We start from the raw sequence: 17152 nt of genomic DNA, 5'->3' as shown, positions 1-17152 counted from the left end.
TGGCTTCTCAGTTTGAAGTGTGGTGCTTCAAACCTCTCCACCCGCTCCCTGGGGACTTTGTGACGTAATGTGGTGAAAAGTGACACCATTGGTGTGGTTATGTGACGTCAGTGTATGATGCCTTGATGACGAATCGATTCGTTATTGGCCGGTGTACATATACGATGACGTAATGGTGACGAAAAAGCTCCCGATTGGTTCATTTCCCCATCCCTCTCTTCCTGTGGTGAACACCAAAAAATGGGGATTAAAAAAAAAAATAGCCACCAGGCTTCGTCGCCCCCAGCTCATTACCCATAATGACGTTATCAGGGAAATCTCATTATCTGGGAACACATTACTCCATCAGTGAACATAACCGCGGACGCTCATAACTCGTTCCCTCGCCAAGGATTTGCCTGGCAGACTTTCACTGTGTGTTCTTCCGTGGCTCCAGGTTGTGTTTCATGTGTGATGTTGTTATGGGTTGTAATGTAGGATTAATGGCTCCCTATTTATACATTATACGAAATATTTACATTATGACCAGATAGCGTTCATATAGCAATAGTATTAGAACTAGGCTTTATTATTATTATTATTATTATTATTATTATTATTATTATTATTATTATTGAACCATAAAGTTAATGGTATTACTACAAGATGAAGAAGTTGTGGAGTAGATGGCTGGGTCAAGGTCAGTGGAGCAGGTATTGTTATGACAATCCAACATGACATGTTGACCTCCTCACTCATGTCTTCTCCTCTGCAACACAACATTACCACGACCTCTTCCATGTTGCCTACCTACCCTCGTGTTCACTGGTCGTACTCCAGGGTCCTACCCTCGTGTTCACTGGTCGTACTCCAGGGTCCTACCCTCGTGTTCACTGGTCGTACCGTCGTGTTCATTGGTCGTACCGTCGTGTTCAGCGGGCGTACCGTCGTGTTCAGTGGTCGGACCGTCGTGTTCAGTGGTCGTACTTCAGGGTCGTACCGTCGTGTTCAGTGGTCGTACCGTCGTGTTTAGTGGTCGTACTCCAGGGTCCTACCCTCGTGTTCACTGGTCGTACCGTCGTGTTTAGTGGTCGTACCGTCGTGTTTAGTGGTCGTACTCCAGGGTCCTACCCTCGTGTTCAGTGGTCGTACCGTCGTGTTCAGTGGTCGTACCGTCGTGTTCAGTGGTCGTACCGTCGTGTTCAGTGGTCGTACCGTCGTGTTCAGTGGTCGTACCGTCGTGTTCAGCGGTCGTACCGTCGTGTTCAGTGGTCGGACCGTCGTGTTTAGTGGTCGTACTTCAGGGTCGTACCGTCGTGTTCTAGAAGCATAATGTTTTGGGCGTCTTCACCTAATTGGCTGATGAACGAAGCCAAGCGAGAAGTGGTGGAACCATTATGGAAATACTGGGTCTTGAACCAAGTGTTAAGGAAGACCCGCTGGAACCATTAACATAATATTGATGACTGGTTGATGTGACACACATACACGACACTGGGTCACATAACATGGTCATCACATACAGGACACTGGGTCACATAACATGGTCATCACATACAGGACACTGGGTCACATAACATGGTCATCACATACAGGACACTGGGTCACATAACATGGTCATCACATACAGGACACTGGGTCACATAACATGGTCATCACATACAGGACACTGGGTCACATAACATGGTCATCACATACAGGACACTGGGTCACATAACATGGTCATCACATACAGGACACTGGGTCACATAACATGGTCATCACATAGGAGGACACTGGGTCACATAACATGGTCATCACATACAGGACACTGGGTCACATAACACATAACAGGAGGGAAGTAAGAGTTGAAGGGGAGGGGAGGGGAGGGGGGTTGTCTGAGGTCATTACGAGGGGGTGAGGGAGGTCAGGGTCAGCCGGTGACGGGTGAAGGGGAGGGAGAGAGAGAGAGAGAGAGAGAGAGAGATAGTACCACTGGTACTCACCCACCCACCCACCACACCACTGGTACTCACCCACCCACCCACCACTGGTACTCACCCACCCACCCACCACTGGTACTCACCCACCCACCCACCACTGGTACTCACCCACCCACCACACCACTGGTACTCACCCACCCACCCACCACACCACTGGGGTCTTTCCTCACCCAGTGAGTGGTCAGGTGAAGAGGTCATGGCTAGGGTCAGTGAGGGAGGGTAGGTGGTAGTAGGAAGGGTAGTCAAGTGTGGAGGGTGCACGTCAGGAGGGAACCTACCCAAGTGTGTGGAGGGACCATGTGCTACACTACCCAATCACCCACCTAGCAATGCTCCCCCCCACCTAGCAATGCTCCCCCCACCTAGCAATGCTCCCCCACCCCCACCTAGCAATGCTCCCCCACCCCCACCTAGCAATGCTCCCCCCACCCACCTAGCAATGCTCCCCCCACCTAGCAATGCTCCCCCCCACCTAGCAATGCTCCCCCCACCTAGCAATGCTCCCCCCACCTAGCAATGCTCCCCCCACCTAGCAATGCTCCCCCCCACCTAGCAATGCTCCCCCCACCTAGCAATGCTCCCCCCCACCTAGCAATGCTCCCCCCACCTAGCAATGCTCCCCCACCTAGCAATGCTCCCCCCACCTAGCAATGCTCCCCCCACCTAGCAATGCTCCCCCCACCTAGCAATGCTCCCCCCCACCTAGCAATGCTCCCCCACCTAGCAATGCTCCCCCACCTAGCAATGCTCCCCCCCCACCTAGCAATGCTCCCCCCCCACCTAGCAATGCTCCCCCCACCTAGCAATGCTCCCCCCCACCTAGCAATGCTCCCCCCACCTAGCAATGCTCCCCCCCCCACCTAGCAATGCTCCCCCCCGTCCTAACCTTGACCACCCTACAGTGTAGGCTGAGCCAACCCCCCCCCACCCCCACCCCACCTTAACCTTGACTACCCCTCCCCTCTCTCCACCCTTCCCTGCCCCCTCTCTCTCTCTCTCTCTCTCTCTCTATATATATATATATATATATATATATATATATATATATATATATATATATATATAATACAAACCTGCAACAGCCAGGATCGAACCCGGGACCCCTGTGTCACAAGCGGGAATGCTAACCACTAGGCTATGGACCTGGCTGATAGGATATAACTATTCCAATACTATGTACTGGAAGACCCTTCCTTTCACGGTGGTGAGCAACGGGGTCTACACCGGTTATTTCCCAACAGGCGCACATAGCCAGCTGACAACATTCGATCGAACCTGACTGTACAACGCGGAGGTGTGTGCATAATATGAACATTGTGCATAGGAACGCGGTCATAGCCTAGCGGTTACATTCACGTCTGTGGCACAGGGGTCCCGGGTTCGATCCTGGCTGTTGCAGGTTTGTATGTTCTATGAAGGTGCGTCTGTATATGCACTTTGTTTATATATATATATATATATATATATATATATATATATATATATATATATATATATATATATATATATATATAGGGCAGAAAGAATACTTCCTGCGTGTCGTAGAAGGCGACTAAAAGGGGAGGGAGCGGGGGGGCTGGAAATCCTCCCTCGTTTTCAGTTTTCCAAAAGAAGGAACAGAGAAGGTGACCAAGTGAGGATATTCCTCTAAGGCTCATTTCTCTGTTCTTAACGCTACCTCGCTATCGCGGGAAAAGGCGAATATGTATGAAAGAAAAAAAAAAAAAATATATATATATGTATATATATATATATATATATATATATATATATATATATATATATATATGTGTGTGTGTGTGTGTGTGTGTGTGTGTGTGCCAGCTAGGCGGCTGCTACAGGCCACAATCTCAAGTGTTATGGAAGTAAACATCAAGAAATCATCCTTGGTGTTTTCCAAGTTACCATGCAGACATATGACCATGTAACTCACCTTAACGTGCGCACCACTCCGTCCCTCTTACTTAGTAGCAGTTGAAGTGATTTCATGATGGCGGACGCAGGTGTAGCGAGATGAGGGGCATGTGAGGGGGTCAGGCACCAACACGACACCTTTAACAGAAACGAAGAATATGTGTTCCATTAATTTGTGGAGGTTGGCACACACACACACACACACACACACACACACACACATACACACACACACATACACACACACACACATACACACACACACACACACACACACACACACACCACATTACTATATTCGCGTACTACATTTACCATGTGAGGTGCTACGTTCTCGTGTGTTGGTAGTTTCATCTGAGGAAAGAAAGAAGTGTATTGTGCACGATCCAGCGGCCTGTTGGTGTCTGCATTTGGTCATGATGATGTTTGGTGGCATGTATACAGGAGGGGAGACATGTCACAATACGTTATCTTCCACCTACTTAAAAACAATGTTATCTTACCTGACATTTTCTCTATTAAAAACACCATCGTTATTAATTATAAACATACATGCATGTCTTGGGTAAGGTAGTCAATATGGAACCCTCTGGGCCCATTTATCGTCCTATTTATTTTTATATCTAAAATAAAACATAGATTTGTTATCATTATTTGAAGACGTTAGTAAAGTCAGTTACAAAATCTTATCTGCAGCAGACACTTTGGAAAATGACATCAAATGCATCTTTCATCGACGCATAGAAAATGGTGTCATGTTTCAGGTCCTTCGTCACGATGGAAAATAAGAAAATGGACACCAAAAGAAAATGGCAGACGTGAATATCATCATCTGATGGAAAAATGACGTAAAATACCTGGGAGTAATTATAGATGTAGTTAATTATATCTGATGACCTTCGAGAACAAATAGGCGATGGTAAGCTGGAGACTGTACCATTATGACGACTGACCTCAACATATATAACATCTGACCTCAAAGTACATGACGAGTGACGTCAAAGTTTCCTGGAATATACGTGTTTCAGGTGTGGGATAATAACATGGTTTTCACATTGTTGTATTGACCAACACCTTCGCATATACCAGTCGATGATGAACCATTGTTAGTAATGATGGTTGGAACGATGATGAACCATTGTTATAAAGTAATGTTTGGGAAGCGAGAAACAAGCAGACGTCACCTAGTGTGGCCATGGGAGGAGGTGGCCTGGCCTGGTGTGGCCGTGGGGGGAGGTGGCCTGGCCTGGTGTGGCCGTGGGAGGAGGTGGCCTGGCCTGGTGTGGCCGTGGGAGGAGGTGGCCTAGCCTGGTGTGGCCGTGGGGGGAGGTGGCCTGGCCTGGTGTGGCCGTGGGAGGAGGTGGCCTGGCCTGGTGTGGCCGTGGGAGGAGGTGGCCTGGCCTGGTGTGGCCATGGGAGGAGGTGGCCTGGCCTGGTGTAGCCGTGGGAGGAGGTGGCCTGGCCTGGTGTGGCCGTGGGAGGAGGTGGCCTGGCCTGGTGTGGCCGTGGGAGGAGGTGGCCTGGCCTGGTGTGGCCGTGGGAGGAGGTGGCCTGGCCTGGTGTGGCCATGGGAGGAGGTGGCCTGGCCTGGTGTGGCCGTGGGAGAAGGTGGCCTGGCCTGGTGTGGCCGTGGGGGGAGGTGGCCTGGCCTGGTGTGGCCATGGGAGGAGGTGGCCTGGCCTGGTGTGGCCGTGGGAGGAGGTGGCCTGGCCTGGTGTGGCCGTGGGAGGAGGTGGCCTGGCCTGGTGTGGCCGTGGGGGGAGGTGGCCTGGCCTGGTGTGGCCATGGGAGGAGGTGGCCTGGCCTGGTGTGGCCGTGGGAGAAGGTGGCCTGGCCTGGTGTGGCCGTGGGGGGAGGTGGCCTGGCCTGGTGTGGCCATGGGAGGAGGTGGCCTGGCCTGGTGTGGCCGTGGGAGGAGGTGGCCTGGCCTGGTGTGGCCGTGGGAGGAGGTGGCCTGGCCTGGTGTGGCCGTGGGAGGAGGTGGCCTGGCCTGGTGTGGCCGTGGGGGGAGGTGGCCTGGCCTGGTGTGGCCGTGGGAGAAGGTGGCCTGGCCTGGTGTGGCCGTGGGGGGAGGTGGCCTGGCCTGGTGTGGCCATGGGAGGAGGTGGCCTGGCCTGGTGTAGCCGTGGGAGGAGGTGGCCTGGCCTGGTGTGGCCTCACACACAGCCATCATCACAACACCATCACACAACAACATTTCCAAGTTTTTCAGTTTCTGGTTGTGAATGTGTTGTGTCTGTCGTCACAACCCCCCACATGGACGGTCCAGACCCCCCCCCCCTTCCCAGTTGTGTGTCTGTCGTCACAACCCCCCACATGGACGGTCCAGACCCCTCCCCCCCCCAGTTGTGTGTCTGTCGTCACAACCCCCCACATGGACGGTCCAGACCCCCCCCCCCCTCCTCCCCAGACGTGGTAGGACAAGTGGCGTATCCCACGTGAGGTACAGGAAAGGTGGCAGTGTAAGTTACGTGTCCCGGGCCTCAGTGTGAGCCTGGGTAGTTACTTCATATCCTGTCTTGTCTGTATATTATGCAAATTAGCCTCTGATTGTTTGTGGCTCGTCCACACACACAGTGTGAGGCTGGGTAGTGTGCTGGTGGTTGACCACATGGGGGGGAGGGGGTAGTTATGAGCTTGTGGGTGGTTGAATCGGTCGTTAAGATAGTATGCGTAGAGATGAGTCAGGTCAACCATCGTTTGCTGGGTCGTTTTGGATGATGGTACGTGTCTGGTTGGCCCAGTATGGCTGCTTCTCTGCTCGCTCGACAAGTGAAGGGTTCGAATCCCGGCGCCGTCCTGTTTGTACCACGGGGGTGAGTGGCCCCACCCTCGGGGGGGGGGGGGGTCAGAAAACACGTCTTTAACACCAATACATTTGTGGGAAATGTCTATCACCAATCGATAGATAATATCCAGGGGAGGGGCAAGCTCTCACGCTGATTGGATTAGGAGGTAAGCTCCTTAACGCTGATTGGCTGAGCCTGTGTGGCGCCCGGACCAGTGGCGTGGTCCGCCTGGCCCTGGTGGTCATCTGTGGTGTAGTGGTCACCGGTCATGACCCGTGACGCATACACGGGGTCGACCAACGTGAGGCCGAATTATGGTCGCGGAACTCGGTCCACAGTCAACCCAGCTCTTCATCCACTCCTAATGGGATGGTCAAAGAAATGGGTACCAGGCTCAGCCTAGGGTATATATATATATATATATATATATATATATATATATATATATATATATATATATGTGTGTGTGTGTGTGTGTGTGTGAGAAACTGCAGAAGCTGGTGACTGAGTTTGGTAAAGTGTGTGAAAGAAGAAAGTTAAGAGTAAATGTTAGTAAAGGTTATTAGGTACAGTAGGGTTGAGGGTCAAGTCAATTGGGAGGTGAGTTTGAATGGAGAAAAACTGGAGGAAGTAAAGTGTTTTAGATATCTGGGAGTGGATCTGGCAGCGGATGGAACCATGGAAGCGGAAGTGGATCATAGGGTGGGGGAGGGGGCGAAAATCCTGGGGGCCTTGAAGAATGTGTGGAAGTCGAGAACATTATCTCGGAAAGCAAAAATGGGTATGTTTGAAGGAATAGTGGTTCCAACAATGTTGTATGGTTGCGAGGCGTGGGCTATGGATAGAGTTGTGCGCAGGAGGATAGATGTGCTGGAAATGAGATGTTTGAGGACAATGTGTGGTGTGAGGTGGTTTGATCGAGTAAGTAACGTAAGGGTAAGAGAGATGTGTGGAAATAAGAAGAGCGTGGTTGAGAGAGCAGAAGAGGGTGTTTTGAAATGGTTTGGGCACATGGAGAGAATGAGTGAGGAAAGATTGACCAAGAGGATATATGTGTCGGAGGTGGAGGGAACAAGGAGAAGAGGGAGACCAAATTGGAGGTGGAAAGATGGAGTGAAAAAGATTTTGTGTGATCGGAGCCTGAACATGCAGGAGGGTGAAAGGCATGCAAGGAATAGAGTGAATTGGAGCGATGTGGTATACCGGGGTTGACGTGCTGTCAATGGATTGAATCAGGGCATGTGAAGCGTCTGGGGTAAACCATCCCCCCCCTCTCTCCCTCCAACCACTACCTTAACCCCCCCCCCCCTTTCTCTGGCCTCGTGCTTCAGTGCAATGACCTTTGAGCCTACAAGGTGAGGAATGATGAGTGCGAGTCTGGACTGGGTTTTCTCTACCGTAATATATCACATTAGTACGTTATTAACTCATTGCTGCCGGGATGAGAATACGTATTAACATATGTGACATTGTATAATATAATATAATTTTTTTTTTTTTTCGCTTTGTCGCTGTCTCCCGCGTTTGCGAGGTAGCGCAAGGAAACAGACGAAAGAAATGGCCCAACCCACCCCCATACACATGTATAATATATATATATATATATATATATATATATATATATATATATATATATATATATATATATATAGATATATATATATATACATATATATTAGGTAGCGACGATGTTGTATGTGTGTTGTCAGTGGGGCAGAATGTCAGCTGTGTTGTCAGTGGGTCACACTGCTGACAGTATGTAAAGGTCGGTTTCCTCAACTTATATAATTACGTTCTGTAATGGAATGGTGGTGGGGGGGGAGGGGTGGTTGGCGTGATGGTGGTAGTGTGGTAGAAGCGGTCAGGTGATGGTGGTAGTGGCAGTAATGGTGTTGTGGTAAGGGGTTGTGGTTGTGAAATTTGTGGTCCACTTTGTGTTAGAAAGATAAGGTTACATTTCTCGTTGGTTGTAGGTTACTGGGTTGTATAGGGGTGTGTTGGGGAGATTGCTGAGGTGGGCAAGGATGTGGGGAGATACTGTGTTGAGGGTGGGGAAGTGTGTGGGGAGATACTGTGTTGAGGGTGGGGAAGTGTGTGGGGAGATACTGTGTTGAGGGTGGGGAAGTGTGTGGGGGGATGCTGTGTTGAGGGTGAGGAAGTATGTGGGGGGATGCTGTGTTGAGGGTGGGGAAGTATGTGGGGGGATGCTGTGTTGAGGGTGGGGAAGTGTGTGGGGGGATGCTGTGTTGAGGGTGGGGAAGTATGTGGGGGGATGCTGTGTTGAGGGTGGGGAAGTGTGTGGGGGGATGCTGTGTTGAGGGTGGGGAAGTATGTGGGGGGATGCTGTGTTGAGGGTGGGGAAGTATGTGGGGGGATGCTGTGTTGAGGGTGGGGAAGTATGTGGGGGGATGCTGTGTTAAGGTTGGGGATGGATGAAACATGCTATAATGGGGAAGACAGTATGCCATCCTGGGGGGGGGGTTGATCACTCAGGTTGTGCGCTCCGTTACGCAGATGGGAAAGGTGTATATTATCACTTGCACACGTACCGTCGCACACGTCGGCAGCCAACACTCGTACACTCACTCCCTCCTAATACACATGGCACGACAGACTGCTCACAATATGTTACCTTTGGACATCACACAAATACAGTATGGATCAAAAGATGATGTATTAAACATTTAACACAAATACAGTATGGATCAAAAGATGATGTATTAAACATTTAACACAGATACAGTATGGATCAAAAGATGATGTATTAAACTATTGAGTCAATACAGCAACACACTCCGGAGTGTACAAAGCTGGAGGAGGAGTCAGTGTAGGGCCCATATGTATGTCAGGCAACCTGGTCATGCTGGCTGCAGATCCCACGTTGACCAACCCCCCCCGCGTGAGGGTAGGTGGCTGCCGAGGGAACGCCAGGGAATGAAATGGGTTCTGGAATTGGTTGGTGGTTCTGTGGTGGGGTAATAGGATGGGTGAAATGGGGGCCCCACAATGGTAGTATTCATTTATATATGGGTCATGATTACACACATGGAAGATATTCCTATGAGTCCACGGAGAAAATGGAACACGATAAGTTGCCAAGTGCAGTTTCGTGTCATAATCACATCATCATCATTAGGGGAGACACAAGACATGCAACAGTCACTTGATATACAACGAAGACACACATGTGCGTAATGTGAAAGATGGAAAGTACTTACAGTTGATAAATTCCCCGGAGATGACGCGCGTAACATACCCCCCCCCCCCAGGTGTGGTCTGCACACCGCTGTAGTGTTGACCACTGGGGGGGAGGGGGAGGGGGAGGGGTGAAGCGCGCGTCATTACCTGATGTGGGTTTCATCTCATTATTCTTGACGCCAGCTCTCTAACCCCCCCGGGATATGGGACATGAGTCATGAGGAAAACGATGAGGTCTATTTACGAGAGGGAATTGCCTCACTCTGGGTAAGCCGTAATCAACGTCAGTATATATATATATATATATATATATATATATATATATATATATATATATATATATTATTTTATTTTTTTATTAAACTTTGCCGCTGTCTCCCGCGTTTGCGAGGTAGCGCAAGGAAACAGACGAAAGAAATGGCCCAACCCACCCCCATACACATGTATATACATACGTCCACACACGCAAATATACATACCTACACAGCTTTCCATGGTTTACCCCGGACGCTTCACATGCCCTGATTCAATCCACTGACAGCACGTCAACCCCGGTATACCACATCGCTCCAATTCACTCTATTCCTTGCCCTCCTTTCACCCTCCTGCATGTTCAGGCCCCGATCACACAAAATCTTTTTCACTCCATCTTTCCACCTCCAATTTGGTCTCCCTCTTCTCCTCGTTCCCTCCACCTCCGACACATATATCCTCTTGGTCAGTCTTTCCTCACTCATTCTCTCCATGTGCCCAAACCACTTCAAAACACCCTCTTCTGCTCTCTCAACGACGCTCTTTTTATTTCCACACATCTCTCTTGCCCTTACGCTACTCACTCGATCAAACCACCTCACACCACACATTGTCCTCAAACATCTCATTTCCAGCACATCCATCCTCCTGCGCACAACTCTATCCATAGTTCACGCCTCGCAACCATACAACATTGTTGGAACCACTATTCCTTCAAACATACCCATTTTTGCTTTCCGAGATAATGTTCTCGACTTCCACACATTCTTCAAGGCTCCCAGAATTTTCGCCCCCTCCCCCACCCTATGATCCACTTCCGCTTCCATGGTTCCATCCGCTGCCAGATCCACTCCCAGATATCTAAAACACTTCACTTCCTCCAGTTTTTCTCCATTCAAACTCACCTCCCAATTGACTTGACCCTCAACCCTACTGTACCTAATAACCTTGCTCTTATTCACATTTACTCTTAACTTTCTTCTTCCACACACTTTACCAAACTCAGTCACCAGCTTATATATATGGAGTGTTGAGAGTATGTCGCACGTGTGTGTGTTGGGTCTTCATGTGTGCTGGTGTTGTGGTCTTCGTGATGTTCTTTGCTAATGTGGTCTTCTCTTCCCTGACAGAGACATCTGATGATCTCCTGGCATCTGCCCCGGGGGCGGGGCCCCCTAAGCCCCCACACCGCCCCTGGACTGCTCCTGCGACACACGTAAAAGGGCGAGGGGTTGTAACGCCCCCCCGGCCTCAGCATTAACCCCCAGAGAGTGTGTGTGTGGGGGGGTAGGGGCAGGATTAACCCCCAGAGAGTGTGTGTGTGGGGGGGTAGGGGCGCAGGATGCCTGGCCCATGCTGACGATGACAACAACAACGACAACAGGAGCGGATATGCATCCGTGACGTCACCAGAGGAGGAGCAGTAGGACTCGGGTGTGTGTGTGTGTCCACACTTGACCCTCACCCGTGCACACCCTCACACACTCACACACACAAGAAGAAAAACGGGGAGCAATATAGTGAACACAAAATTATAAAGAAAACGAGAATAAACGATTGGAAAAAAAGGAGATAAATCAGAAGAAAACGGAAAATAAGGAGAGAAGATTATAGTGAGGATGGATTTAGTGTTACAGTGGTGTTGTGTAGAGTGAGAAGAGGAGTTGAGGTAGTGAGGTTAGGGTAGTGTGGTGTTGGCACACCAGCAGACGTCTTCATCATGCCCAATATGAACTTCAAGAAACTGTGGCGCAAGAAGAGCGTAACCATCACGGAGTACGACCCCATCTACAAGGTGGTCTACCTGGGCAACGTTCTCACTGGCTGGGCGAAAGGTAAGCCATCTTATCACCTCGTTATCACTGACAGACACTGCAGAATCTTCACCACGTTTTCTATGGCTCCAGGGTCGGCTTAGCTATATTTAAAGGGAGGTAACATTGGACCCTTACCCTTTCAGATAGGCTGTCCCGTCACCCTTACAGGTCACCCTTATCATTATATGATTCAATTGATCGTCAGGAAATTAAATGTAATTATTTATTGAATATTTTCCACCCCTTCATCAAGAAGGTACGATACACAACACATAGTAAACCATCACTATATAGTGACTGACCAATTGTTATAATGAATTATAGACAGTAAACCATCACTATATAGTGACTGACCAATTGTTATAATGAATTATAGACAGTAAACCATCACTATATAGTGACTGACCAATTGTTATAATGAATTAGAAACGTTCCATATCAAGAGAACACATCATGGTCCAACATCATTTACTACTACTTTTCCTACGTTAAAGTCACTAAGTTCATTTAACTTCGTTAATTAACCTTTACAACGAAGGGAGGATTTTACCCCGCGTCTGTCACAACCAAATGACGTTCATCGAACGTTTCCCCGCCATATTGCCACATGTGTATGACGTCATCACGGAAACGTTGACTAACTCGACTTTAACACCTTTGTGTGTTAATTAGGCATTTGTTTAACATCCTCTGGTGTTAATTAGACATTACGTTAACAGCATCGTGTGTTAATGACATCCCCAAGACCACATACACTTAGTGTACGGTACATGATCAGTACGCATGCGTCATGAACTACTGGTGCATGATTTTATAGTGTACGCGTTGTAAACATGTCTGTCATTTACCGTCATCGCTGGAGGGGGGTGGGGGGTGATGTACATGAAGGCAGCAGACATGCGCGTCGTAAAGTGGCTTTTAAAAACAGGTGGTCACGTGCCGTTGTTGACGTCATGACCTGGAGAACGTTTCACAAACGTTTGATGTACAAGTGGTGGTGCATGGCGCCGAGGTGAGGGCGGGATGTGGAGTGTGAGGTAATCATAACGTCTGAGCTTGAGTCATCCTTTGTCATACACATTTCGTGGATGATGACAGCGGCTGCTACACACGGCTCTCTCTCTCTCTCTCTCTCTCTCTCTCTCTCTCTCTCTCTCTCTCTCTCTCTCTCTCTCTCTGGGTGAGGTGTGGTGTGCACCACGTACACGTACAGACACCTCCTGCTCTGGGGTGGTGGGGGGGTCAGGTCGGCGGTGTGTGTTGTAGTTAGGTCAACCTCGGACGTTCTCCTCAGTGTGTTATGTTGTTATTTACATTGTTGTTCATCTTGTGTTTATGTAATGATGGTTAGTGTTACGGGTCACTCTCGTTCATCCAGCCTACTTAACACCGTATCCAGAGCTTGTGGTTAACGTGAGCAAAATGAACATAAAATCCGTAACATTGGAATAATTCGAAGTACGAATATGTGCACAACTTGTTGATAACGAGGCCACGACACGATCATGTATATTAGTTCACTTTCCCAGACCTTTGAGAAGCCTAGCTATACACTTGCTAGGAATGTGTGAGAAGCCTAGCTATACACTTGCTAGGAATGTGTGAGAAGCCTAGCTGTACACTTGCTAGGAATGTGTGAGAAGCCTAGCTGTACACTTGCTAGGAATGTGTGAGAAGCCTATCTATACACTTGCTAGGAATGTGTGAGAAGCCTAGCTGTACACTTGCTAGGAATGTGTGAGAAGCCTAGCTGTACACTTGCTAGGAATGTGTGAGAAGCCTAGCTGTACACTTGCTAGGAATGTGTGAGAAGCCTAGCTGTACACTTGCTAGGAATGTGTGAGAAGCCTAGCTGTACACTTGCTAGGAATGTGTGAGAAGCCTAGCTATACACTTGCTAGGAATGTGTGAGAAGCCTAGCTGTACACTTGCTAGGAATGTGTGAGAAGCCTAGCTGTACACTTGCTAGGAATGTGTGAGAAGCCTAGCTGTACACTTGCTAGGAATGTGTGAGAAGCCTAGCTGTACACTTGCTAGGAATGTGTGAGAAGCCTAGCTATACACTTGCTAGGAATGTGTGAGAAGCCTAGCTATACACTTGCTAGGAATGTGTGAGAAGCCTAGCTGTACACTTGCTAGGAATGTGTGAGAAGCCTAGCTATACACTTGCTAGGAATGTGTGAGAAGCCTAGCTATACACTTGCTAGGAATGTGTGAGAAGCCTAGCTATACACTTGCTAGGAATGTGTGAGAAGCCTAGCTGTACACTTGCTAGGAATGTGTGAGAAGCCTAGCTGTACACTTGCTAGGAATGTGTGAGAAGCCTAGCTATACACTTGCTAGGAATGTGTGAGAAGCCTAGCTGTACACTTGCTAGGAATCGTATGCTAGGCATTTCCAGGTTTAGTTTCGAGCAAGACGAAGAGATGATGCATTTGTTTAACCTGCTACACATGAGACCAGACTATAATTGTCCTCACATGAACAGACCATGAGAAACAACGTAGCAAAGTGTGTGTGTTGTGGTGTGAGGTTGTTAACACCAGCAGTGTACATACTCAGAGATAATTACCATCTTGTACTGAAGAAATCAAGAAGGAATGTTGAAATACTGGATATCATCATATTCCAGACGTGTAGTGTTAATAAACCTGTAAGTAATTATACGTAGAAACAGTCATTAACGAAGGTATCTTAGCAACACTTACTGTAGAAAATAACAACTGTTGTCGATTTTGATTTTCGTGAAATGAAGAAAAAAATGGGATATAACCAGATTTAACGGTCAAGAAAGTTTATATATATATATATATATATATATATATATATATATATATATATATATATATATATATATATATATATATATATATATGCGATGAGAATGTGTGTTGTGTACTAATATAGCCCTCCAAGGTGAGGGAATGTGGCCAGACTTCAAAGGTGTTTGTGTATGTAGGTGTTGATAATAGACCTGCTGGACATTCCTGGAAAAGTATGTGGTTCTCATAGTTTGGTGTTGGCACCTACGTGTGTGGAAGACCTGTATCAATGTTACACATGAACCATTTTGTGGCTGAAGAACGCACTAGATCAGCTGTTGACGTGTGGGGGGGAGTGGCTGGCCTGCGGTACCATGAGAAGGTTTCAGGCCAAGAAAACTTATCCAATATCATATGCAACATTATTATCAACTGGAGGGTCATGTTAAAACTACCACCGTCACTAACATGTGTGGATATATTTTCCTCACACTCGTACCGCCCAGCCTCGATATTAGTAGCTTAATTATTACTGCCAAACCCTGAGCCACACTCGGTAATGTTACCGCCACACTATGTAGGTGTGCTCAGGTGACAGTGAAGTGTGGAAGCCACACATGTCCACCTGTTGTTAAAACTTTGTCAGGATTTCTCATTGTGATCAACACAATTGCATCGCTAAGTGTGGGCTGATAATGTTTAAGGAAGGTGGTTCACTCTAGCTTAGATACATACAACACAGTGACCGGAGCTGGTTCTCTGGGGGGGTATGGATCACTGGTGACCTGGGGGACAGGTTTACCTGTATGTGTACGCCCCCTGAGTGGCTGTAGGCCCTTCCCCCAGATATAAAACAGGACCTGACCAGCCATGTGTAATGTGCGTGTGGATTCATTGCTCGCTGAGACCCACCTCAGGCGTAATCAATATGTTCATGTTACATATATCACAAGTGTGTGTGTCATGACAGACGTAGTAGTAGTAGTGGTGGTGTAGGAAGCTGGGGTGGTACACACTCGCTCTCTCACTGGCTGGCGTGAACAAGATTCCCTCGCTATACTTACCTTGATAATTAGGGGCGACACCTCACTGTATTACCTGATGATTTACGTATCATGATACCATACAATGGTTGTTTACATTCATGGCAATGAAATTGTTGTCAGGTCATTCAGTCGTTGGCATATACCAAGAATTGAGCTTGATTTGTTCATGGTTGACGTATATTTGCATCTTGACGGGTTGGAATTCTGTACGACGGTACGACCCTTGAACATGACTGTACGACCCTTGAACACGACGGTACGACCCTTGAACACGACGGTACGACTCTTGAACACGACGGTACGACTCTTGAACACGACGGTACGACTCTTGAACACGACGGTACGACTCTTGAACACGACGGTACGACTCTTGAGGACGACTGTGCGACCCTTAAACACGACGGTACGACCCGTGAAGACGACGGTTCAAGGTTGGTACCGTCCTGCACAAGAGGTCAAGAGCAGTTCCCTGGTCATGATGGTGAGGAGCCAGGGTAGGTAGGAGCGCAGGAAGATGTTTGTTTGCTTGTGGTTGCAGACAGAGAGGTCATGGTGGGCTGAGCAAGATGGTCGGTCCCCCTCACCCTGGCGTGGCCGAACATGAACTATATATTGACCATCTGATGTCCTTGGTAATGCTTGAGATGTCTGGCCAGGATGGCTGTAGTGTTATGTGGGTATAGCGACTCACATCATAACCTCAGCTACACACACACACACACACACACACACACAGCAGCAGCAGCCGCTGCTCGAGAGCCAGTCGTGCCATACATGCAGCAGGCAGGGCGGGAGTTACTTCTGAGAAATCCTGTGGTTTGACACGACTCTGGTAGAAGGTGGTTGTCATCTATATATCCAGTGATATATGTCTATATACCCAGTGATATATGTCTATATATCCATTGATATAGTCTATATACCCAGTGATATATGTATATATCCATTGATATAGTCTATATACCCAGTGATATATGTCTATATATCCAGTGATATATGTCTATATACCTAGTGATATATGTCTATATACCCAGTGATATATGTCTATATATCCAGTGATGTATGCTAGAGAATAGTGAGCAAGATATACTTGCAAGGTATGGGCAGTAGACATGTTGACTCTCGTATAGAAGTAAGGTTTAAAGTGATCTCATAATTACACGATATTAAGATTGATCACTAGATAATAACTTGCATTACGAGAAGTCAGGCAAATGTCTCGTACCTGGATGATCATGTTGAATATATCGAGTATAGTGAAGGTTGTAGGTAGGTAAGTGTGGATGGCATTGAGAACGTCATGATGATGACAGCATTTCCCAGGTTGGCTAAGCAACTAGAAATCAGTCTAAACCATTTTTGTTTATTCTTAAAGATGTGCAACACTTACTTTGACTTTTATGTCAAATTTAG

The 17152-nt window shown here is 47.9% G+C and overlaps 1 protein-coding gene across 5 annotated transcripts in view; it reads left to right on the top strand.

Annotated features, from left to right (window-relative positions):
• Window positions 1-17152, top strand: part of LOC139761184 (uncharacterized) — a 150174-nt gene that overhangs the window by 122892 nt on the left and 10130 nt on the right. For all 5 annotated transcript variants that reach the window (XM_071685178.1, XM_071685177.1, XM_071685176.1 and 2 more), the window contains one exon: window positions 11245-11949. In XM_071685178.1, the coding sequence (XP_071541279.1) occupies window positions 11835-11949 (115 nt within the window). In that variant the 5' untranslated portion in view covers window positions 11245-11834. The remainder of the gene's footprint in view (window positions 1-11244; window positions 11950-17152) is intronic.

Source organism: Panulirus ornatus, chromosome 39 (genome assembly GCF_036320965.1).
Source record: "Panulirus ornatus isolate Po-2019 chromosome 39, ASM3632096v1, whole genome shotgun sequence".
Classification (NCBI taxonomy): Eukaryota; Metazoa; Arthropoda; class Malacostraca; order Decapoda; family Palinuridae; genus Panulirus; species Panulirus ornatus.
The sequence above is the reverse complement of the archived record's forward strand: the minus strand, read 5'-3'. Positions and strand labels throughout refer to the sequence as shown.